The 24203-nt window shown below is 45.2% G+C and overlaps 1 protein-coding gene across 10 annotated transcripts in view; it reads left to right on the plus strand.

The window, feature by feature from the left end:
• The first annotated feature begins 1190 nt into the window (after positions 1-1190).
• The window catches only part of LOC110535264 (receptor-type tyrosine-protein phosphatase mu), a 319507-nt gene continuing 296494 nt past the window's right edge, over positions 1191-24203 (plus strand). For 5 of the 10 annotated variants that reach the window (XM_036934855.1, XM_036934858.1, XM_036934854.1 and 2 more), the window contains exon 1: positions 1192-1737. In XM_036934855.1, coding sequence (XP_036790750.1) covers positions 1665-1737 — 73 coding nt within the window. In that variant the 5' untranslated portion in view covers positions 1192-1664. Of the gene's footprint in view, positions 1738-24203 lie in introns of all 10 variants that reach the window. The other 5 variants (XM_036934852.1, XM_036934853.1, XM_036934861.1 and 2 more) reach the window with 3 other exon arrangements.

Consider the following 24203-nt stretch of genomic DNA (forward strand, 5'->3'; position numbering starts at 1 on the left):
TATAGCTAGCTATATCTATCAGCTTTTATGTTTTTCTGTCGTGCGTAATGTGCAATTTGCCTATCATATATCTAGGCTATGTATTGGACAATGGCACAATCATTTGGGCTTTTTTTGGGCTTATTAAATGTTAATGTAGGTTCTCATAGAATGTATTTAATATATGTCTCATCAGGCTCAGGTAGCATCAGTTTAGAATTGTCATGCTGATCAAAGCTCTAATAAAATCCAGACAGGTTTATATGCAGCCCTCATCCTCCACATACAACACCGGTTCTGCCAGTCACATTCTGTGAAAGGTCCCCAAAGCACACACATCCCTGGGTCGCTCCTCTTTTCAGTTCGCTGCAGCTTGCGACTGGAACAAGCTGCAACAAACACTCAAACTGGACAGTTTTATCTCCATCTCTTCATTCAAAGACTCAATCATGGACACTCTTATTGACAGTTGTGGCTGCTTTGCGTGATGTATTGTTGTCTCTACCTTCTTGCCATTTGTGCTGTTGTCTGTGCCCAATAATGTTTGTATCCTGTTTTGTGCTTCAACCATGTTGTGCTGCTGACATGTTGTTGTCATGTTGTGTTGCTACCATGCTGTGTTGTCATGTGTTGCTGCCTTGCTATGTTGTTGTCTTAGGTCTCTCTTTATGTCTCTCTTTTTTGTCTTTCTTGTTTGATGTGTGTTTTGTCCTATATTTTTATTTTATATTTGTATTTTCAATCCCAACCCTGGTCCCGACAGGAGCCTTTTGGCTTTCTATAGGCCGTAATTGTAAATAAGAATTTGTTCTTAACAGACTTGCCTAGTTAAACAAAACAAAAATATAATGCTTCTGAATGACACTTCCGGTCATGGCGGGAAATACCGGTTTACCTGGGAGAATTGACTTATTCTCAGACAGGAACATTTGTAAAATACCTGGAAAATATTCAACCCTACCTGTAATCACAACACCATAACAAGGTGGTCAGAGATATTTTACCGTAGTATATTTATTTGCATTGGGACAAAAAGCTCAAATTGCAGTTATGTTATGCTATGTATAAATCGCCCCCCATTAATAGCAATGCTGTTAATGACATAAGAAACTCAATTAACTGTTAAGCAATATGATGATGCAAGGAGGCTCAAATTCGGACCCTAATTGGGAATCTTCACAGTTGATTTTAAATGATGCCCCTCCCCGTCTTTATCATCTACAGCTGTATCAAACCGGGTCTGAAACAACAATCTGAAACTTTGACTCCACAGTTTAAAATGTAGATATAGGCTAGAATAGAATAAACAAACGCATTTGCATGTGAAGTGTCTATCGTTCCGTATTTCCAGCAAGAATTCTAGCAAATTTTGGATGAAAGTATGAAAGAAAACCAAAGTCACTCCATCTGAATACCGACACCTCTATTGGAGCGCGCAGTGTCTTGAGCTTTTCTGTGTTCGCTGTGACGTTAGTTACCTCCTGGCAGCCAGCAAGTCACTACCGGAGCGGAGCCGCTTGAAAGATGCACAAGTAACCAAGTAGGGGAAGACAGACAGACAGGGGAACACTCCCATTACCGGGCACGTTAGCTGTAAAAACTGAATATTTTCCTCTGTCAGAGCGGAAGAGTAGAATAGATTCTTACCCCGGAGCTGGGGGTTACGTTCGCGATACTCTCCCGTAATGGAAAGACTTTTAACTTGTCTCATTGCTGCGGGAAGCTTATTCCTTACAGTTCGAGGAGAAGTATTCAAAGGTAAGGCTCGTCATTTATTGTGTAGTGTATTTTGTTTGTTGTGCAAAGACCTATTCATTTGAAGTAGCCTGATCTAGTAGGCTAAAACGGGTGCGTCGCGCTCTCTAGAAGAACGCATTCCGAAGTTGTCTGGAGGGCAGTCCAGTGTCTGTATCAACCTACTACTACAAGTTTTCTGCCGAAGAGCCTGTGTATGTTACTTGGGCTACAATTTCATTGTTTGCCAGGGAAATTAGCTCATGGCGAGTTTGTATATGGTTGTTTTAATGTCCCCTTGTCCATCAGTAAATAGATCTGTTCAGGTAGTTCAAACAGACCGATGTGCCCCAGCTCATTTGAAACTTTTATAATGTAGTCAGCACTGTGGTACGCTCTTTGACCAAATACAGTGTAGCAGAATGTCGAGATTCTCTTCCATTTTGGATTGTGGCTGTAGAAATAATTTCCAAAGTATTCTCTCATCCATAACCACTAGTTGTTGAAGAGTTTAATGCGCTACCTTGTATATATATTTTTCTGATGCGGTCAATTTCACGTCGGTTTCAAGTTTGGTGACTGTCAGACTGACACCGACTTGAGTGAAAAGTTAGGACATCTTTGAAGACCTTATCAAAGCAAACCGTTACTTTTTATATATGCTAATCTATTTTAAGCAATCGAAGTCTAATAACCTAACTTCCTATTTCTGCTTCTTGTTATAGACTGTCATTTAGCGTAGAATACCTATATTATTGTAGTGTCACTGCATATTGGCAAAATGCCACAGTGAAGGGCTTGGCAGTTGTGGAGAGCTATATCTTATGGATTGTTATACAGATGCTTTGGTATGATCTAGATTGATTGTGTTTGGCTGGATGAGAGCTGCATTTCACATCTCAACTGTGGCTCATCTGAACTTCATTGGAAGCATGTAACTATGTATTTTATTATATATATTTTACATTTGTTTATTAAACTAGACAAGTCAGTTAAGAACAAATTGTTATTTACAATGACGGCCTACCCCGGCCAAACTCGGGCGATGCTGGGCCAATTGTGCACTGCCCGATGGGACTCCAAATCGTGGCCAGATGTGATACAGCCTGGATTCGAACCAGGGAGTGGAGTGACATCTACATAAAATGCTTTCGACCACTGCGCCACTCGGGATCATAAATTATATATTAGGCCAACAAATACATCTGTTTTTCTTCAGTCATGCCACAGTAGATGTAATAATGATACTCAATGGCACACAGGGCCGGACTACTGCTTTGGGGCCCTTGGGTTACTGACCCAGGAAACACATATATTATTTTTTTAGGACAACAGCATTAAAACATATTTTGTGATAATGTTGTGCTTTTAAAGTACATTTCTTGCCATTCTACACTTTTTACCATGGGTGAGAGAAAAATGTGGTGTTTTTATAGCTATTTTCCTACAATTCTAGATAGTTTATCATATGCTATCTGGGGGGGGGGGGGGGGGGGGCTCCCCACGCCTCCCCACGCCTCCCCACGCCTCCCCACGCCTCCCCATAAAACAAACACAATTATTTGGTTAGAAGCCCCCTGGAGGTTGTTGGCTCTGGGGCATGTGCCCTGCATGCCTGTTAGGTAATCCGGCCCTGATCCCACATGTTAAGCATTGGTGTATTGTCTTTAGTTTTACATGGGAGAATGATGATGGTGGTTTAGTTCATTGTAATGAAAAGTGTTTTCAGTATTTGTCTGAAGAATGACATTTTAGCAAATGCATTGGTTGGTATATTTTGCTTTCTTAGTCAAACATCTCTGAATGTGTTTAGCTTATTTTCCCCTAATGTATTATGCAAACTAACTGGCCTATTTACTCAAGTCTTTATGAAGTTTAATTTAAACAACTTTATATGGGGCTATACAAAGTTGTTGAACATTTTAAAGTAGACTAAATAAAATCTTGAATAGGAGCAATTGAAGTAAGTTCTCACTCACATTTGTATTCTAATTGAATGAGCCAGACTCATCTATTATTGTAATTGTTTCCATATACTCGTAATTGTTTCCATGCAAAAATGACAATTTCATGTAATAAAAATGTACTTTTAGACAGTATGCTATTTATCTACATCAGTAACCAATGTGTTTTTTTTCCCAGTTGTTCTGCATGTAAGTAGCCTTCCTACTAGATTCTTGAATAGATGTGGGACTGCGAAACTGTCCCTCTCTCTGCCTCTCGATGCCTTTATGTGTAATGCCTGATGGTGGCAGCATCGTACATACAGAACCCTCCACACAAGGGATCTCTTGAGGCTCAGGATTTGGTCCACAACCTCATCCAATAACTTTTTCCTCCGCCACCAATATTAAAAAACACAAACAGGCAAATATTTGCTAAACAAATTATTTCTAATGGAATGTAAATAACTATTTTGTTTACTTGCCAATCAGGGAGTAACAAAGCAGTGATGGAATTACACATGCAAATTAAGAGCCTTTTTATTTAATGTAAAAATGATTGCTAACAAACTAATTAAAAAGTGTCTGCAGTTGTTGTTCTCCCAAAATGTTCAGTAGTTACAATCACATTGCCTGCATGCATTCCTGATCCTTGGTGGCAACCATGCAAGGAGAGATTAATTTAAGGCTGTTGCATTGCAATTCCCTGCTTGCATCACTCAAGTTAGTTGTCTATGGGAAGTTAGACATAGGCTACCACACTTCACTTTTGTAGAAGCCCATAGACATGCGCTGAATGATACACGGTAGGTATGGTAGATCAGGCTACAGTACATGGCAAACATATCATCAAGATGAGAATCTCGAAGAAGTGAAGTTGAATGGTTATTCTCTTGCTTTGCTGTAAGTAGGGCTAAATTGTTAAGAGATGAACATGATCGTTTGTCGCCTTTGCTCAGCTGAGCCTTGTGTTTGGACACCGCACAGGGCCTGGCTGGAGTGACCCAAATGCATTCTGGATTGCGTTATTGTGTCTTGTGTGACCATGAAACCCAGGATATCCTCTGGCTGTCCCAGATGGTCTGATGATCTCCCTGCACTGTTTCTTCCGTCCATTCACTGCTATAAATATCTATATTTTTAATGTGCCGAGCTGCAGACCTTTAGTATACGCTGCATAATGCTCATAGTTCTTCTTCCTTGGACCTGGCCACACAGCCTTTTCTGTGGACCGTTGCTGTCTCTCGCCTCTTTTCAACTATCCACTTTAAAATGATTTGTCTTTAAGACAGACTCCCAGCACACAAAGTATAACCAGTCAAATAGCTCTCTATAGAAACTGTAGTAGAGTTAGTGGTTGTTCACATACAGCCCAGACAGATGGAGCTCTGCTGAGCTATCTGCACCAGTGGAGAATGAAATTAAAATCTCCACCGCCATCCCAAGATGGAATAGTTGCCCTCATAATGATAATAACACACCGTAAGTAATTAACTGGTATTATTAATGTCCACTCTTGTGTTTCTGTCATATATACCCAGCTCTTTTGACACACAAAGAAAGTCTTCCATGAAATTGCAAGGTGGTACCTTGCAATTTCACTGGCCGGCCCCTTGCCCCCCCCCCCCCCCCCCCCCCCCCCCTACTCACTGCAGAAAACCGAACAAGTTCAGGCAGTGCTTTCTCGTTTAACTCGGTTCTTCTGTTTTGTGCCTAATGAACACTACCCTAGTAGAAGTGAGGTGTCTTTATGCTCAGGCCAGTGAGGGCAAGGGGCCGGCCAGTGTTTTGGTTTAAAGTAATTGTGTACAGACAGTATAATTACCCATTAGATGTGACTCTGAAAGAGATGCTGAGCAAACAGGACCCTCTTTAATTAAACTCGGCCCTTCTGGAGGGGGGGGGGGGTACAGCCGGACACACAGGGAAATGGGCAGGAAAACCCATGAATCAGCCAGCATGCCTATACAGTGAGGGCAATAGAGGCCAGGTGGTCCAGTCAGCGATTTGCACTGCATACCCGTCAGGTTTAATGAACTGCTGAGATTAAAAGAAGCTCTCGCATGATTTACGTATTCATAATTCCTGATGGATAATGTGGTTTACTGAATTTCGCTAGAGGCCTTTGTAGGTGACTGAGTCAGTCTAGGCGCTCAGGAAAACGGCTAATTAATTCACCAAGGACCAACCCTGCCCCACTTCCAAGCCATCAGCACAGGGCCGCTACTGTTACTAGGATGTTGTTACTTGGGGGATAGGCTGTTTTTTTGTTCCTGCTTTCTTGCATGTTGTTTTTCTGGAAGAGGAACCAGGTTACAGGAAGGGGGGCAGGTGAGTAGCCCACACTGCTGCAGCTCCTCCCTCCTCCTCTCCCAGTCTAGTCTCTCTGCCTTGGATATATGAGTATGACCGCAGGCAAATCTCTCCATTACTGTCATCCTGCATCTGTGGCACTGTGGAGTCGTCATTACGGGTCATTAACAGTATGGGGCCCCGGTGTTCTTCTCAGGCATGAGAGGAGTTCATTTTCCTCTGATCTAATAGGAACGACAATGACTTTTAGTCACAAGGAAGTTTGCGAAATGCACCCCCCTACCCGCCCAGAGGTTTTCTAAAGGAAATGGGGCCCACCTCTGCTTTAGCATGGCCTAAACATCAGGTAATGATTCAGTATAGGGTATCGGCATAGTTTGTCTACTGCTGCGAAATCCTTGGATCCCCCTGAACCCTCCCATGAAGCCATTTTATTTCTCAGGTGTGTTTGTTTCCAAACCATGATGCCCAGTGCTAATCCCTGTCACTTATTTCTGTCTCTGCCCAATGTGGAAGGTGTGTATATATTTGCATGGACCATGTAGTGCCAAATATATATATATTTTTATGACTTTATAATTATTTCCCTCACTTCTCGCTCACGCCGCTGTTATTTATTGTGAAGCAAGCAGAAGGGCCGTTTTTGAATGTATCTTTATTAGTCACTTTAATTGGGGATGTTGAAAGGGGCAACATCTCTGACCACTTGAAGACAGCCTGCGCTGGTCTTTAGCTCTGCGGCATGATTAACTGTTTGGCTGTTGATTTTAAATTTGCGGCTTTCTGAAGTCCGCCCTATTAGTGATAGTTTGTTACATTCATCATCCCCTTTGTCCAGGGTTCTGTCCATGTCAGAAAGGCTTAATGAGGCATCTTAACAGTAAAGAGTCAGCGATTTAGTGAGACTGATGGAAAATTACAAAATGGTACAAAATAGCCAAGCTTTGTGTGTGGCCTTCATGGTTTACCCTAGATATTCATCATGCAGTATTTTTTTCTGAACATTTTTCTGAAAATATCACAATTCTGCTCCATGTTGCCTTTATTTGAGAATCTTAGTGCCTTCTGCCACAGCGCAGCCTCCTCGAAGTGTTCCACCTCTTTGTCCTGGTGTCAAACATAAATCATATGACTTTAATATTTCACAGACTGGTCTCTCGACCTTCTTAAGCCAATTTAGGTTTACCCAGTTTTCAGATGAGTGCCATGACCCTGACCAGGGCAAGACTGGCTCAAGGAGGAACATTTTAATGGTATTAATTGTCCCGTCAGTGTGTGGTCTCATTGAAACTGTCATCTCTCTGGGACCCACTGGAAACACAGACAGGCGCGGGAAGCAGCAACAGCTCTTGTTGAAGCTCTGTCCACGTGTTGTTAAAATCTGTTGGATCTTTACATGAGCTTTTAGGGCTTAGTGTGAAAAACTGTCAAGGCAAAGGGTGGCTTCTTTAAAGAATCTTAAATATTAAATATATTTTGATTTGTTTAACACTTTTTTTTTTTAGTTTCTAGATGATTCCATGTGTTATTTCCTAGTTTTGATATCTTCACTATTATTCTACGATGTTTAAAATAGTAACATTTGAAAGAAAAACCCTTGAATGAGTAGGTGTGTCCAAACGTTTGACTGTGTCATAAAGAAGAAACCGCTCCTATGAGAAGCAAAGCTCTGCTACTACTTACGACTTGTTTTAAGGCTGATCTTAAAGACACGCTAAACCACTGTCGGGGCCTGCATATCTTCAAGTGGTCAGAGAACTTCTACAAATAAGATTTAGCAGGAGTTTAAAAACTGTAGCACGATAGGGAAGAGGCGTTTTGACAAACGCCACAAGCGAAACATTGAGGTAAGAGTGTGCAAGTACATTCAGCAAGATCTTAGAGGGATTCATTGATAATGAGGGTCATCGGCCCACTGTACTAAATAATGTTGTCGCACACAAACCGTCCTAATCCCATGGCCAGCCGGGCCTGTCTCAACACATGATGGACTGATATTAAGAGGCCCATATTAAATCCAGGCCAGCACAATACAATAAGCCACTGGATACTGTTTAAGAATACACCCGGCAACCAGACATCTCTCCACAGGTCAGAGGAATTAATGTGTCTCCTAAATTATAATCTCAGTGGTGGGCACCAAAAAAAACCTCTCCTCAGTCGTAGCCTCCTCACCGAAGGATTCTAATGAATTAACATTGTGTTTTAAGATGCATATTTAACATTTTACTGGAATACACTGAAATATGCACAATGCATACTCTCCTGACTCCTAGTTGAGTGGATTCCACACAGTGCAGGAAGCAGTAGGAATGCTTCTGGAAATTCTCAGAAACTTCTCATATGTGTCCAAAGGGGAGGCGTGTAAATATTTTGATGTATTATAATTCCATCTTTATCAAAATGATCTTTTAATAGCTGTCCTCTGAGGTTGTTCACAAGTGCTGCCTTGCTTTACTATAATGTCTGTGTGAGTTTAACTGGGAGATGAAACAGAAAGCCATTAAAACATCACAGGCATTAATGGGGAGAAGTGCTGAGGGATTTGGATATGTGAACAGCATATGCTGCCCGACGGGGACAGACACTCTCTTTACCCCCGGGGAAAGGTACTTAACCTATATTGCAACTGTAAATATTCATAAGTGGGTAATATGTTAAATGTGGAGTTAGACTCAATACATACCTAATGCCAACTCTAATGAAATGGAGTATTAAATGAAGTGGCTGTAAAGTGACATTGATCTTGTGACTGCGGATTTAGGCCCATCTCCCTGCATGTATTTACGTGTGAGTGTGTGGTCGAGACTTGGTGTTGGCTTCGGTGTTGTCATTTCAGGGTGTGTTTATGAGCGTGGCAAATATTTGGGTCAATGTCTGGGGGGGGGATTCAAGAAACTTCAGAGTTTGACGAGCCCCAAGTGGGTTGTGCAATGTTAAGTAGGGTTAACAGAACGCTTAAAGTTAGAGCAGTGTGACCCTTATAAGGGCTAGACTAGTTATGAAGTTGGGCAAAACCTAAGCTGTCCAGGCCTTTCTTTTTAAAGATCTTACTTTTCCATTTGCAACACAAAATACATGTAGACTATAACCTCATGTTGATGGATACTCTATGGATACTTAATCTGCCTGAAAAGTCTTCTCCCAGTGTTTTTTAGACTTATCTTACTAAATCAAGATCGTAGCAATGATATCGACTCTGCAGCTTCATAGTTTGTTTAGAACAGACTTCAGCACGGAAATGCTTTTCCAAATCTCCAGCAAACCATTCATCAACTTAATCTCCATATGGATTCCAGACGTACACCCTAGAGGAAACCATATCATGATGAATAGGGGAACTTAGAGAGGGGATACATACAGTACTGTAGTGGCAGCACTGCTAGATTCTGGACAGCTTGGCTCCTGTGGTGAAGTGGAAGGGTTTTGTTTGTCTACTGTAACTTTCTGGATTTTCCCTCCTCATACCCAACAAATTCATGACAAACTAGTCGTAATGGAGGAGAAGTGTTCCATCTGATTTCCCACAGTAGAAGTCCATGATCACCAACCCAGCTCCGTCACCAGTTTATTACCTCGCTGGTGGCTCCATGAGGTTCACTGAGAGAGCATGAAATTAGCCCCCCGAAAAAGGACAAACAAGGCAAATCTCAAATGGCCAAAATCTAATTGAATCCAAATTGTTAATAGTTACTGCCTGGTTTTCAGATCAGTCTAAAAACACACTGTGTGGCAAACAACTTGTTTTCTTCATCCTCAAGTTTTGCTTTTCGAATGCCCTACTTCTCCTACTAAACAGCAAAAGAAAGCGACTATTGCCGTCCAAATTGTTTTTGTGTGTGAGTTTCTCAGTATTGCACAAAAGGTCTATCAGAACGGATTGATGCTCTCTGGTGATTCACTAAGATGGATGACTGTTCATATGGTAGGTTGACCCTTCTTGCTGCCAAGCTGGGATATTGGAGCTGGCTTGCTGGCACGGTAGCACAGTCTTATAGACATACAGGGGGGCGGCTGGGTCCTAAAGAAACTGCTTCAAGCCAGGCAGAGAAAGAGCTTTGCATTACAGTGGGCTGGAAGATTGGCAGATGGGAAGGCAGGCAGGGCTCATACAGTCAGCGAGGGGAATAGGGTAGGAGGCAGGGAAGCAGAGAGACGATCACTCAGGCAGGCAGGGCTGGTGGCAGGAAGCGGAGCCACTGAGCCCCAGGCCTGTCCAGGGGCACTGCATTAACAGGCCTGTCCAGGTGTACTACAGTAACGAGGGCGCCTCCAGCTCAGCACTGCCAGACCTGCTACTACAGTCATCACATCAGTGCATCCCTCACTGCTCCTTCAGGACTAACCCCCTCACACCCAGCCCTGTCAAGCCTGCTACACATCACCTCATCTGGGGTGAGCTCTACTGCCAGGAGCCCCTTTTCATGGATGTCTTGGAAGAGATATGGCACTATGCTTTCAGTGTCGTGTCACCGTTCAGTGTATTTCTCATGGGGGGGGGGGGGGGGGGGGGTTGTTGGCCTAGTAGTCTGTTGAATCCCACCTGGCACATCAACAGTTAAAGCTGTTCAGTGCCATCCAGCACCGAGTGCTGCATTAACAGCATTCTGTATCAGAGGCAATCAAGTTCAGTCTCCATTCCAGGGAGTGTTTCACTGACTTGGTGATATAGTGCAGAGACAGTGTAGAAACCCCCCACCCCCCTCTTGTTTTCTACACTGTGGTACCCCCCCCCCTCCGTGAAGTGTTGACACCACAGCCTCCAAAGAGAACCCAGCAGGCAGTAAACTCTCTCCTCCTCACCTGATGCACATCTAAACCCAGACAGCTCCCAACCCAACCTTTCAAGACGGGGCATCACTGGGGTAGACTGAGGATTTGTTGTTGCTAGCTTCCGCTATCTCGACTTTAACTAAAACCACTGAAAACTAATAAGCCCTCTCCTCTTTCCCCCACCACCCCTCTATAACCATTTTACAGAGTTAGGTGTGCAGCAATCCAGAGGAGATTGGGCATAATCCTTTAGCATAGGAGAATATTGTGTTGAGATGGAGCAAGGCAAATAATGAAGGCATGTGTTTACCTCCCCTCACCTGGGGGGGATAATGAAGGCATGTGTTTACCTCCCCTCACCTGTGGGGATAATGAAGGCATGTGTTTACCTATAATCTCCCTCACCCGGGGGATAATGATGGGCATGTGTTTACCTCCCTTCACCTGGGGGGGATAATGAAGGCATGTGTTTACCTCCCCTCACCTGTGGGGATAATGAAGGCATGTGTTTACCTCCCCTCACCTGGGGGGGATAATGAAGGCATGTATTTACCTCCCCTCACCTGGGGGGGATAATGAAGGCATGTGTTTACCTCTCCTCACCTGGGGGGGATAATGAAGGCATGTGTTTACCTCCCCTCACCTGTGGGGATAATGAAGGCATGTGTTTACCTCCCCTCACCTGGGGGGGATAATGAAGGCATGTGTTTACCTCCCCTCACCTGTGGGGATAATGAAGGCATGTGTTTACCTCCCCTCACCTGGGGGGGATAATGAAGGCATGTGTTTACCTCCCCTCACCTGGGGGGGATAATGAAGGCATGTGTTTACCTCCCCTTACCTGTGGGGATAATGAAGGCATGTGTTTACCTATAATCTCCCTCACCCGGGGGATAATGATGGCATGTGTTTACCTCCCTTCACCTGGGGGGGATAATGAAGTCATGTGTTTTCCTCTCCTCACCTGGGGGGGGATAATGATGGCATGTGTTTACCTCCCCTCACCTGGGGGGGGGATAATGGAGGCATCTGTTTACCTCCCCTCACCGGGGGGATAATGAAGGCATCTGTTTACCTCACCGGGGGGATAATGAAGGCATCTGTTTACCTCCCCTCACCGGGGGGGATAATGAAGGCATCTGTTTACCTCCCCTCACCGGGGGGGATAATGAAGGCATCTGTTTACCTCACCGGGGGGGATAATGAAGGCATCTGTTTACCTCACCGGGGGGGATAATGAAGGCATCTGTTTACCTCACCGGGGGGGATAATGAAGGCATCTGTTTACCTCACCGGGGGGGATAATGAAGCATGTGTTTAGCTATAATTCCCCTCACCCAGGGAGATAATGAAGGCATGTGTTTAGCTATAATTCCCCTCACCTGGGGGGATAATGAAGGCATGTGTTTAGCTATAATTCCCCTCACCCAGGGAGATAATGAAGACATGTGTTTAGCTATAATTCCCCATCACCCAGGGAGATAATGAAGGCATGTGTTTACCTCCCCTCACCCAGGAAGATAATGAAGATATGTATTTAGCTATAATTCCCCTCACCCAGGGAGATGGATTAGTGCAACCAGAGCGTTTTGTTGTCAGATTTCTTAAGTTGCTTTCAAGCATGAATGGATGAAAGCAAGAACGGCCTTTCACGCCTAATAGGGCAGAGACGGAGACACGGGAGTCAATGAATTAACAGACACGCAGACAAATATAGATGCACTGCACACATACCTCAACGTGCACACGCCTGAACATGTATGTCCAACCACACACTTACGCTGCGACATGGTCTGCTCTGTTCAATACATTATTCAGGGACCTCTAAAGACCTGGCTGACGGAATGTGACAAACCATTTCAAGCACCCTCTGTTCTAATCCACCACCCCCTTTCATCAGCAGGAGAACATTCCAGCCCGGTCTTCTCTTCCCCCTGGGGCCATTTACTCCCTCATAACTCTGTGCACCCCTCCTTCCCCCCTCTCTCTTCCAGGCCCTCTACTGCCTTCCTTCCCTTCCTCCCTCCTCCAGGCCCTCTACTGCCTTCCTTCATTCCCCCCTCTCTCCTCCAGGCCCTCTACTGCCTTCCTTCCCTTCCTCCCTCCTCCAGGCCCTCTACTGCCTTCCTTCCTTCCTCCCTCCTCCAGGCCCTCTACTGCCTTCCTTCCTCCCTCCTCCAGGCCCTCTACTGCCTTCCTTCCTTCCTCCTCCAGGCCCTCTACTGCCTTCCTTCCTTCCTTCCTTCCTCCTCCAGGCCCTCTACTGCCTTCCTTCCTTCCTCCCTCCTCCAGGCCCTCTACTGCCTTCCTTCCTCCTCCAGGCCCTCTACTGCCTTCCTCCCTCCTCCAGGCCCTCTACTGCCTTCCTTCCCTTCCTCCCTCCTCCAGGCCCTCTATTGCCTTCCCTTCCTCCCTCCTCCAGGCCCTCTATTGCCTTCCCTTCCTCCCTCCTCCAGGCCCTCTATTGGCTTCCCTTCCTCCCTCCTCCAGGCCCTCTATTGCCTTCCTTCCCTTCCTCCCTCCTCCAGGCCCTCTACTGCCTGCCTTCCTTCCTTCCTCCCTCCTCCAGGCCCTCTACTGCCTGCCTTCCTTCCTTCCTCCCTCTTCCAGGCCCTCTACTGCCTTCCTTCCTCCAGGCCCTCTACTGCCTTCCTTCCCTTCCTCCCTCCTCCAGGCCCTCTACTGCCTTCCTCCCTCCTCCAGGCCCTCTATTGCCTTCCTTCCCTTCCTCCCTCCTCCAGGCCCTCTACTGCCTTCCTTCCTTCCTACCTCCTCCAGGCCCTCTACTGCCTTCCTTCCTTCCTCCCTCTTCCAGGCCCTCTACTGCCTTCCTTCCTCCAGGCCCTCTACTGCCTCCTTCCCTTCCTCCCTCCTCCAGGCCCTCTACTGCCTTCCTCCCTCCTCCAGGCCCTCTATTGCCTTCCTTCCCTTCCTCCCTCCTCCAGGCCCTCTACTTCCTTCCTTTCCTTCCTCCCTCCTCCAGGCCCTCTACTGCCTTCCTTTCCTTCCTCCCTCCTCCAGGCCCTCTATTGCCTTCCTTCCCTTCCTCCCTCCTCCAGGCCCTCTACTGCCTTCCTTTCCTTCCTCCCTCCTCCAGGCCCTCTACTGCCTTCCTTTCCTTCCTCCCTCCTCCAGGCCCTCTACTGCCTTCCTTCCTTCCTCCTCCAGGCCCTCTACTGCCTTCCTTCCCTCCCTCCCTCCTCCAGGCCATCTACCTTCAGAGGAGTTGTCAGTGTGTGTGGAGGTCTCTCCCTCCCCTCTCCCTCCCCACCACGGCTCCTGTTAAAGCTCTTAGCGAGGTGCAAAGGCCTAGACACTGATAGGCGCAGGCATCAGGCTCTTTCTCTCTGTCGCTCTTGTTCTCTCTCTTCTCTATCCTGGATTTCCAGGCCATGTGTCTCTCCTCCCCACCTGGCTATTTCTCTGTTCTCTAGTAAAGGAGGGGAGAAGTGAAAATCCTTTTTCTTCTCCTGTTCACATTAATTTCCCTCATCTTAATCCTGCTCTTAAGCTCCTGGGTAGTGGAGAAAAGCCCTCTCCTTTTCACCTGACCATCATAAGACCATAGAACACATCGCTCCCCCCACCCCTCCCTACTTACAGGGAGACTGGGCTGTTTTCCTACAGACTTCAGGCCTGGTGTGACATCATAGTGGCATTATATATATATATATTGGGGATTTAACCTTTATTTAACTAGGCAAGTCAGTTAAGAACAAATTCTTATTTACAATGACGTCCTACCCTGGACAACGCTGGAGCAATTGTGCACTGCCCTATGGGACTCCCAATCACGCCCGGTTGTGATACAGCCTGGATTCGAACCAGGGTGTCTGTAGTGATGCCTCGAGCACTGAGATGCAGTGCCTTAGACCGCTGCACCACTCAGGAGCCCACTTAGAGCTCTGGATGTTTCTTGATGTCTCACTTTTCCAGTGTAAACAAATATCTTCCCTATGTTCTGACACTTTGTGGAAGAATGTTGAGCAGGGAGCAACGCAATCCTAGAAAAACCACCTTAGATCATTTGAATGGTTATATAATCAATGTTTATGGCGGTACACAGACATTCTATATGCTTTTTAGAAGCGTGTTTTGTATATAGTTAGACAATTGGTAATAAGAAGCCACATTATCCCTGCATAGGTCTCCTGAAATAACTCTCAGTGCAATCACTTTGGATAGTTTCCTCCATGTAGTGTACTAGGCAGGCAGTTCAACAGTCCTCCCATTCCGCTCTCCTCTGCTGTGATTTAGATCATGCTGTCCCAGCCACGGATAGCTGTACTATTACATACCTCACTGACTGTAGCTTTAAAACAGATGTGTGAGTCGTCGGGGAGGTTACGCTCACATCTTTAATGAATCTGTGTGACGGCTAATTGCTGCCAGGGTGCCGGCAGGTTCCTTCGGAGAGGCTGGCACTATGCCACCCAGAGTGGCAGCAGACAATGGCACTTCCACTCCCCTGAGTCCCTGTCACCCTGGCAGCTCTAATTGTTCCTCTTTATGGATCTCTGTGTGGCATGGCAGGGACATGTCGATGTGAGGCTGCCCGCCTTCACCCGCTTTTCCACGGGTGCCGTGCCCGCTATCGCCCACGCCACCAACCTAAACCCCCGCCCTCTCCATCCCGGCGTCACAGTGGAATGCATTTTTGCAGGCCACCATGTCATCCTGACATGTAAATTGCCAAGGGGACGCGTGGCGTCAGGCATCGAGAGCATGACAGTGCAGCACTTATGCTGCCCGCTGCACAGAGGAAAGAAAGAGCTCCGAAAGAGAAGGGCAGCGTTCGCAAGTTCATTTTTTTTCCCCTTACGTTTGTGGGAACATAATAACAGACCGGTCTGTAATTATTGCCGCAGTATGACCTGAACGCTGCCACACTAGATGGTGAGGTATAGGGAACGGTTGTGACTATAGAGGCTGAGGATCTGGTTCTGATGTTCTCTTCATTCTATCTGCTTGAATGAGTTGGGGTCACACAGACGTTCTTTTCCCTGAGTCGATACTCTCTCTACATACCTATTGATTAGCATGTCTTGTTGTAATGATTTATCCCAGCAGGCTCCCAACATATTGGCCTGTGTTTGGAGCACTATGCTACAGGGAGAATGCACTCACTGAGAAGCCTAATGTCTGGGTGGTTCCTGAGGTCTGGATGGGTCTACCACATAGGACTAGTAGCACAGACGCATTGCTGTGTGTGATCTGACTCACAGAAATAAAACAGTCCATTAGGGAGTGGTAATCTCAAAATGCACATTTCTTCTCTCCTGGCTTCTCGACTACTTCTGTCTAAACTTCCCAATCAGAGGCCTCCGTTCTTTTTTTATCTCAACTCTGAGCCTTCATGTCAGTCAGCGACTTCACAAGCGCTCCTCTTACTCTCTCTCTCGTTCTCTTTTTCTGTCTCTCTCTTCTTTCTTGTTAACCTTCTGGCGCGCTCCTTTCTTCCCTTGCACAAAGACCAGACCTTTCCTCCGCCCCTCTCTCTCTCGTAACAGAGAGGTTGTCACAACGCAGGCCTCCATAGCTTGACAGCATTCTGTACCTCCAGCCCCTCCAACAATACTCATACCAGGCAGGTCCTCAATGGATCCATGGGTGATAGTGGGGGACCTTCCAGCTGTGGTACTGCCTGGGTAGAGAGACGGAGACCGAGGTCTTTGGTGCGTCTGACCCTCCCCTCTGCCTGCTGGCCTTCTGTGATGACCTTCTAACTGCTTCACCAGGGGAATATCACTCCTCTCTCCCCTCCAAACAAAGCGGGAGAAATCCTCACCCAGGTTTTCATCATAGACGCCAGCGGTGTCTTGCTTGACCTCTTCCGGACAGGTGGGTGTGTGTGTGTGAGAGCACGTTCACATAGCGTTTTCCCACCTGGTGTGTGCCTGGCAGGATCAGATGCCCTGTGGAGAGATGCCATCGATCACCCACCCCTCAGATCCATCTTCTGGCATCACAGTGGATATATATTCACGTGTCACACTGAGTGACGCATTGTCAGCCAGCATGGAGCAGCGTTAATACACAACTCAGACATTATTAAAGCACAGCTGGTTAGGCCCACTTTACAGCAGTCCTCACTGCTGCTTCGTAGCTCCCCTAAAACACTCTTCCCCCAGTGGGGATGGGTGTCAGTCTGCACCTGCGACATCTCTGGCTCCTCTTGTCATAGTTTCCAGCCACACAGGAAGTGGCAGGGAGAAAGGGCAGGGCGTTGATTGGTCCATCCCGCGTTTCCTGGTGAGCTCAGTGTGATCTGGTTGGGCAGCAGAGCCAGGGCAGGGGGAGACACAGGAAGCAGAGCCAAAGGAAACAGAACGTCAGGGCAAACAAACAGAGATCATATCAGACCATTAGACATGAGCTCATCGGGTGGGAGAGTAGAGTGGTTAACAATCACATTTGGTGACCTGATTTCACTCCCGGGCGTCAACATTTTCCCCAATATTTCATATCTGCTTTTTCTTTTGATGGAATGAATGGCAGTAGTGCCCTAAACTAGCTAGATGGATGCATAGTACACTTTTATTAAACTGTCTGACTAGTTAAACTTGTAGGCTTTGATGGCGCCCCATGCTACTGTCGGTCGCCACCGGTCGCCATGCATTGCCTGCTGAGAGTTTAGATTTTATATGTGGAAGCTGGCAATACCTCCAATTAGGTTTACATCAGAAATATTGTAAAATATATTTTATGTGATTGTACATTTTGTGACCTTAGTTCAGGGGAAGCACAATCCAGGATTTATGATGAATCAGCCCTGTGCTGCTGGAGTCAGATTCTAGAGGAGTAAGGAGAGGAAGTCCTTTCTCGTTGCACTTTCTCTCTCTCAAGTTCTCTTTCTCGCTCTTTTCCTCGCTCTCAATTACAATTTAAGGGCTTTATTGGCATGGGAAACATACATTTACATTGCCATAGCAAATAAAATAGATGATGAACAAAAGTGAAATAAAAGAAGAAAGACATTTCAAATGTTATGTCTATATACAGTTATGATGTGCAAATAGTCAAATAGTACAAAAGGGAAAATAAATCAACATAAATATGGGTTGTATTTACAGTGGTGTTTGTTCATCACTGGTTGCCCTTGTGGCAATAGGTCACAAATCTTGCTGCTGTGATTGCAGACTGGTACAGTTTCACCCAATAGATATGGCAGTTTATCCAAATTGTGTTTGTTTTCAAATTCTTTGTGGATCTGTGTAATCTGAGGGAAATGGGTGTCTCTAATTTGGTCATACATTGGGCAGGAGGTTAGGAAGTGCAGCTCAGTTTCCACCTCATTTTGTGGGCAGTGTGCACATAGCCTGTCTTCTCTTGAGTCAGGTCTGCCTATGACGGCTTTTCTCAATAGCAAGGCTATCCTCACTGAGTTTGTACATAGTCAAAGATTTCCTTAATTTTGGGTCTGTCACAGTGGTCAGGTATTCTGACATGGTGTACTCTCTGTTTTAGGGTCAAATAGCATTCTAGATTTGCTCTGTTATTTTTAGTTCTTTCCAATGTGTCAAGTAATTATTTTTGTTTGCTCATGATTTGATTGGGTCTAATTGTGTTGCTCTCTTAGGGCTCTGTGGGGTGTGTTTCTTGAACAGAGCCCCAGGACCAGTTGTTTGAGGCTCTTATCAAGGTTAATTTCTCTGTAGGTGATGACTTTGTAATGGAAGGTTTGGGAATTGCTTCCATTTAGGGGGTAGTAGAATTTAAACGGCTCTTTTTTCTGGATTTTGATAATTAGCGTGTATCCGCCTAATTCTGCTCTGCATGCATTATTTGGTGTTTTACGTTGTACACTGAGGATTTTTTGGAGGGCAGAATTCTGCATGCAGTCTCAATTTGGTATTTGTCCCATTTTGTGAAAATCTTGGATGGTGAGCGGACCCCAGACCTCACAACCATTTCAGGGGAACATCATCTTTGGGCAGCAAGAGCACGCAGCAGTTCACAGAAGAACAAGATTGGTAGGAAAGGAGTTTCAATTTATATCTACCAGTAAATACGATGGTATGACAACCAGGTATTCAAAAATGTTGGTCCGAAGTCTTGGTTGAATCTTTGTGATGCGCAGTTCAGTCATCATGCGGTGTTTGAATGAACATTGCTAAAGTCTTTACCCAGAAATCCTTCCCAATTTAAACGTTGACTCCAAAGTAGGTACAATGATACAGATCATCATTATATAAATCGGGAAGGCATTGGTTTAGCAAACTCTACCATCACATGTATGACATTGAACAGTACCGAAACACTGCTAGCCAAAAGGTCTCATGTTTGGTGTGCAATTTTGAATTAAAGGGCAGCTTTTTTTTCCCCCCTCCACAATTACAAAATGGTCTCCTGATGTGGTTTAAGTGTTGTTGTGGACTTGGTATATATATATATACCTTAGCCAATGCATTTAAACTCAGTTTTTCACAATTCCTGACATTTAATCCTAATAAAAATTCCCTGTCTTAGGTCAGTTAGGATCACACTTTATTTTAAGAATGTGAAATGTCAGAATAATAATAATAATAGGATTTATTTCAGCTTTTATTTCTTTCATCACATTCCCAGTGGGTCAGAAGTTTACATACACTCAATTAGTATTTGGTAGCATTGCCTTTAAATTGTTTAACTTGGGTCAAACGTTTCAGGTAGCCTTCCACAAGCTTCCCACAGTCAGTTGGGTGAATTTTGGCCTATTCCTCCTGACAGAGCTGGTGTAACTGAGTCAGGTATGTAGGCCTCCTTGCTCACACACACTTTTCAGTCCTGCCCACAAATGTTCTTTAGGATTGATAGCCACTCCAATACCTTGACTTTGTCGTCCTTAAGCCATTTTGCCACAACTGTGGAAGTATGCTTGGGGTCATTCTCCATTTGGAAGTACCATTTTCGACCAAGCTTTAACTTCCTGACTGATGTCTTGAGATGTTGCTTCGATATATCCACACAATTTCCCCTCATGATGCCATCTATTTTGTGAAGTGTAGCAAAGAACACCCACAACATGATGCTGCCACCCCCGTGCCCCACGGTTGGGATGGTGTTCTTCGGCTTGCAAGACTCACCCTTTTTCCACCTAACTTAACAATGGTCATTATGGCCAAACAGTTCTATTTTTGTTTCATCAGACCAGAGGACATTTCTCCAGAAGTATGATCTTTGTCCCCATGTGCAGTGGCAAACCGTAGTCTGGCTTTTTTTTTATGGCGGTTTTGGAGCCTTTCAGGTTATGTTGATATAGGACTTGTTTAACTGTGGATATAGATACTTTCATATCCGTTTCCTCCAGCATCTTCACAATGTCCTTTGCTGTTGTTCTGGGATTGATTTGCACTTTTCGGACCAAAGTACGTTCATCTCTAGGAGACAGAACGCGTCTCCTTCCTGAGCGGTATGACAGCTGCGTGGTCCCATGGTGTTTATGCTTGCGTACTATTGTTTGTACAGATGAACGTGGTACCTTCAGGCGTTTGGAAATTGCTCCCAAGGATGAACCAGACTTGTGGAGGTCTACAATGTTTTTTCTGAGGTCTTGGCTGATTTCTTTTGATTTCCCCATGATGTCAAGCAAAGAGGCACTGATTTTGAAAGTAGGCCTTGAAATATATCCACAGGTACACCTCCAACTGACTCAAATGATGTCGATTTGCCTATCAGAAGCTTCTAAAGCCATGAATTTTCCAAGCTGTTTAAAGGCACAGTCAACTTAGTGTATGTAAACTTCTGAGCCACTAGAATTCAGTGAATTTTAAGTGAAATAATCTGTCAGTAAACGATTAAAAAAATTCCTTGTCATGCACAAAGTAGATGACCTAACCGACTTGCCAAAACTATAGTTTAAAAAGAAATTTATGGAGTGGTTGAAAAACTTGGGTTGGAGTCATTAAAACTAGTTTATGTAAACTTCCGAATTCAAAGTGTGTCTTTGTGAGAGAGTGATTGGAGAGTACAAACCTGATAAATCTAAGAGAACTCAAACTAAAGGAAAACTGAATTATTCCCATAGTGCACGACTGTCCTATCAATCCTGTTGACTAGTCACTTTACCCCTAGATATGTACAGTAAATAACTAGTCACTCCTAGATATGTACAGTAAATAACTAGTCACTCCTAGATATGTAAATAGCTACCTCAGTTATGTATTCATTCCTGGTCACTATTTTCATTATTTTGTATCAACTTTTTAAATCTCTATTGTTGCTTAATTATAGGTCAATTTCCATTTCACTTTTAGTCTACGAAGTATGTGACAAATACGATTTGATTTGTTTCGCCAGGAGGGTCATGTTTTTGATTTCTTTGCCAGGCACCACTACCCCACTGCTTAACTGTGCCTAGATGTGGTCAGAAGTTGTGGTTGTTTTTACATTATTTCCCTCCACAAATGGATTTTAATAATGAATGAACACAATGAAGTAAATTATGGAGCTTCAGCTTCATTTGTTGCCGTATTGATTAGACCTTGTGTATTTGAGGCTGCAGGGCCCTATGCTCGTAGTGTGCACTCCTGAAGGACCTAGTGCGTTGTTCACGGCAGGAAGGGACAATTCCTGTGGGAGGAGTTTATGACAAAGTAGGTCAATGAGTCGGGTCAGTTAGTCCAAGCGGACTGTTCTCTATAGAACGCATGTCTCTTTTCAATTGACCAACCGTACTCCACCGAGAGATGTGAGGTACTGAAAACCCAGAATCAGATAAATAGTCTCATTTATCCATCACTAGGTTGAATTTCCAGCTATAATATCTAACTTTGTCCTAACATTTGCATGGCATCGTGTCTTCCCACATCTCAGGAAGCGTCCAGACCAAGAATCCCTCCCAAAAGGGATATGGGTGGTGGGAATGGCTGGATATCATGGAACCGTTCGTATTAAAATCACTCCTTTTTTAATAATTGTTTGCTATTCATGAAGCTATTTTCCCTTGATCCTTCTGGGTGTGTAGCATAAAGACCATACTCAAAGCAGGTCAGGATTAAACCCTTTAGATTCAGCCTGCCCCGCTCAAGAATTATCTATCAATTCTCAAGAAACCCGGGCCAGATTTAAAGTTTATCATGGTCCTCTTCCGTTGGGGAGATGAAGAGAACACGTGGTAGGCCCCTTATCTGTCTTTAAGACACGCTCAGAGGAGCCCAGCCACAGTGGCCCGCCACACAGCCTGATCCTCTTACAGGAAACAGCTGACTTTACACAAATTAAAATTCTACCTCTACAGTGATTTATGACATGTCTAAACTCCTCTCTTCTACTACTCACAACAGATGTACCCAAACCCAGCATGGGGCTTGGGTGAGAGGTCTGGAAGCCAGGGGGTCTTCAGGTTGGTCCTGGTCTGGGATAAGGAGCCATCTGTGAAAGTGAGGATTAGCAGGGAACAAGTGAATCTGATTTCAAATATATTTATGTATCCGTCTTCAGTGACGTGTGCCAGTGTTCCTGTCCCCCATCTGGGAACTGGATAGATTTTGTCTGTGTGACCTCAGGTTTACTTTCAGAATATCGCTAGTTTTTGAAATGTGTTTCTGTCTATATGAGCACACATATAGACAGAAACACATGAAACACATGAACACATGAACACACTAATTGATTAATCCTAATTGCACACATTCTGCCAACAATTGTTTCTTATCAAGACAGGCGATTTAAACAAATCCTTCTAACGAACAGATGTAAAGTCTCTCCTGGCATCTTCTCAACACCTTTCTTGCATCAGCACCACTGGTGTCGTTGCTAAAACATCAAATGCAAAAGAGGCCCAGTTAAGGAAAAATTATATGGAATGCTGTGATGACACATAACCCCCCCCCCCCCCAAACCAGTCAGATGGAGGGATTCTGTTTCTCTGTGATGGTTCTTTCTCTCCAGGCAACATGCAGGTCCGGCAGAAGGCCACCAGTCCTCCATCCTCCTCTTCTGTGTGTGCTGATGCTGTGTGATAAGAGCAATATAGGAGTGTATGTGCTTGTGGAGGAGCAGGGAGCTGACAGACCTAGCGTTGCCCAGGGCCCTGTTGCCCAACATTAGGGAGTGAGGTGAGGAGAACCAGCAACCGCGCTGCTGGTGTCCTCCCGAAGGTGGCACGTCTTGGCTTACACTGACTGATCAGGGGAGACGAGCGCCGCATGGATGGCAGACACACCTCGACCGGGGTGGCCGCCTGCTGCTATTTATACGGCCTGCTCCTCCCGCCCCTGACGTTTCTATCTCTCCCCTGTCCCTCCCCTTCTCCCTCTCCCTTGCTCATCCCTCTTCTGCCATCCCTTGACCACCCATACCGCTTTGGATGACGGGAGGTGAGCAATGTTCCTCCTGACAAGGTGCCTGATGGGAGGTAGGACCGGTCCGCGGAACGTTTTCGGCGTATCGACTCCAAACCACAGCGAGCTCCACTTATCCGCCCAAACTCCAAACTGCCCATTTTCTGCTCTAATAACCTGCTAAGAACAAACACGTCATACATAAACATAGGAACGCACAGCACAGCCAGAAGGAATACGATATTAAGCCGGTAGTGAAAAGTTCAGTTTTTTTAAAGATTTGTCTTCATGTAATATTCAACATGTCAAACTGGAATGGTGTTTTCCGTGGTTATGTTCACAAGCCTGCTTTTGATGGGGACACGCATTCTTCTTCATGTCCGTAAAATGCTAGAAGAAATTACACATCAGACCTATGTCATTATTTTTTTAAAGCACTGTAAGTGGTGCTCCACTCTTACGAAGTTCTGAAAGGTGAATGAGTTTTTGGGCGCTGTAGCCAAGGTCTACACTGAGGTGGCCCATGGCAGGGTTTATCTTAGATTGTCCCCTTCACTGAGGGTCTCCTCCCTGACACACACACACACACACACACACACATTAAAGCCCCCATTGTAGGGAGATGGCAGTCTGTCTGAGCCAGCTCCACTCTCTCCCCTCCCTATTCTCCTCCACACAAGTATCAGTGAAATGTCAACTGGCCTTCTGAGGCCTTCTCTCCTTCTTCACTCCTTTCAACCCTGTTCCTCCTTCCCTTGGCTCTTGGGCAATTCCACAGTAACAGAGTGATCCTGAGACATATCTGTCACTTTATAACATCACAAACAAAAACAAATGATTGCAAAGTTAAACAAACCGTACAACTCTATGAACATAAATACATTTACATGAAGAACAGTGCAGATGCAACGTTTGGTAACCAAATAACGGTTTGTGCCGTCATTCTGTTACCAAACTTAGCACCTGCACTGTTCTTCAAGTAAATGTTTGTTTAGTTTTGTTGTTTTTGTCCCGCATCACGCTGTTACCGTGGAATTGCCCTCCTCCTTGCTTCCATGCTGGAGCTCTTCCACCCTTTCCCTCTGTCCTGTATCGTCCTTGCCAGCTGGAGCAGGGCAGCGCCTGCCAAACCCAATGAGAGGAGGGTTGGACATTGGAGGGGGTTTGGGCAGAATGGGTCATTTGCATATTATTCAAA

This window comes from Oncorhynchus mykiss, chromosome 11 (genome assembly GCF_013265735.2).
Source record: "Oncorhynchus mykiss isolate Arlee chromosome 11, USDA_OmykA_1.1, whole genome shotgun sequence".
Classification (NCBI taxonomy): domain Eukaryota; kingdom Metazoa; phylum Chordata; class Actinopteri; order Salmoniformes; family Salmonidae; genus Oncorhynchus; species Oncorhynchus mykiss.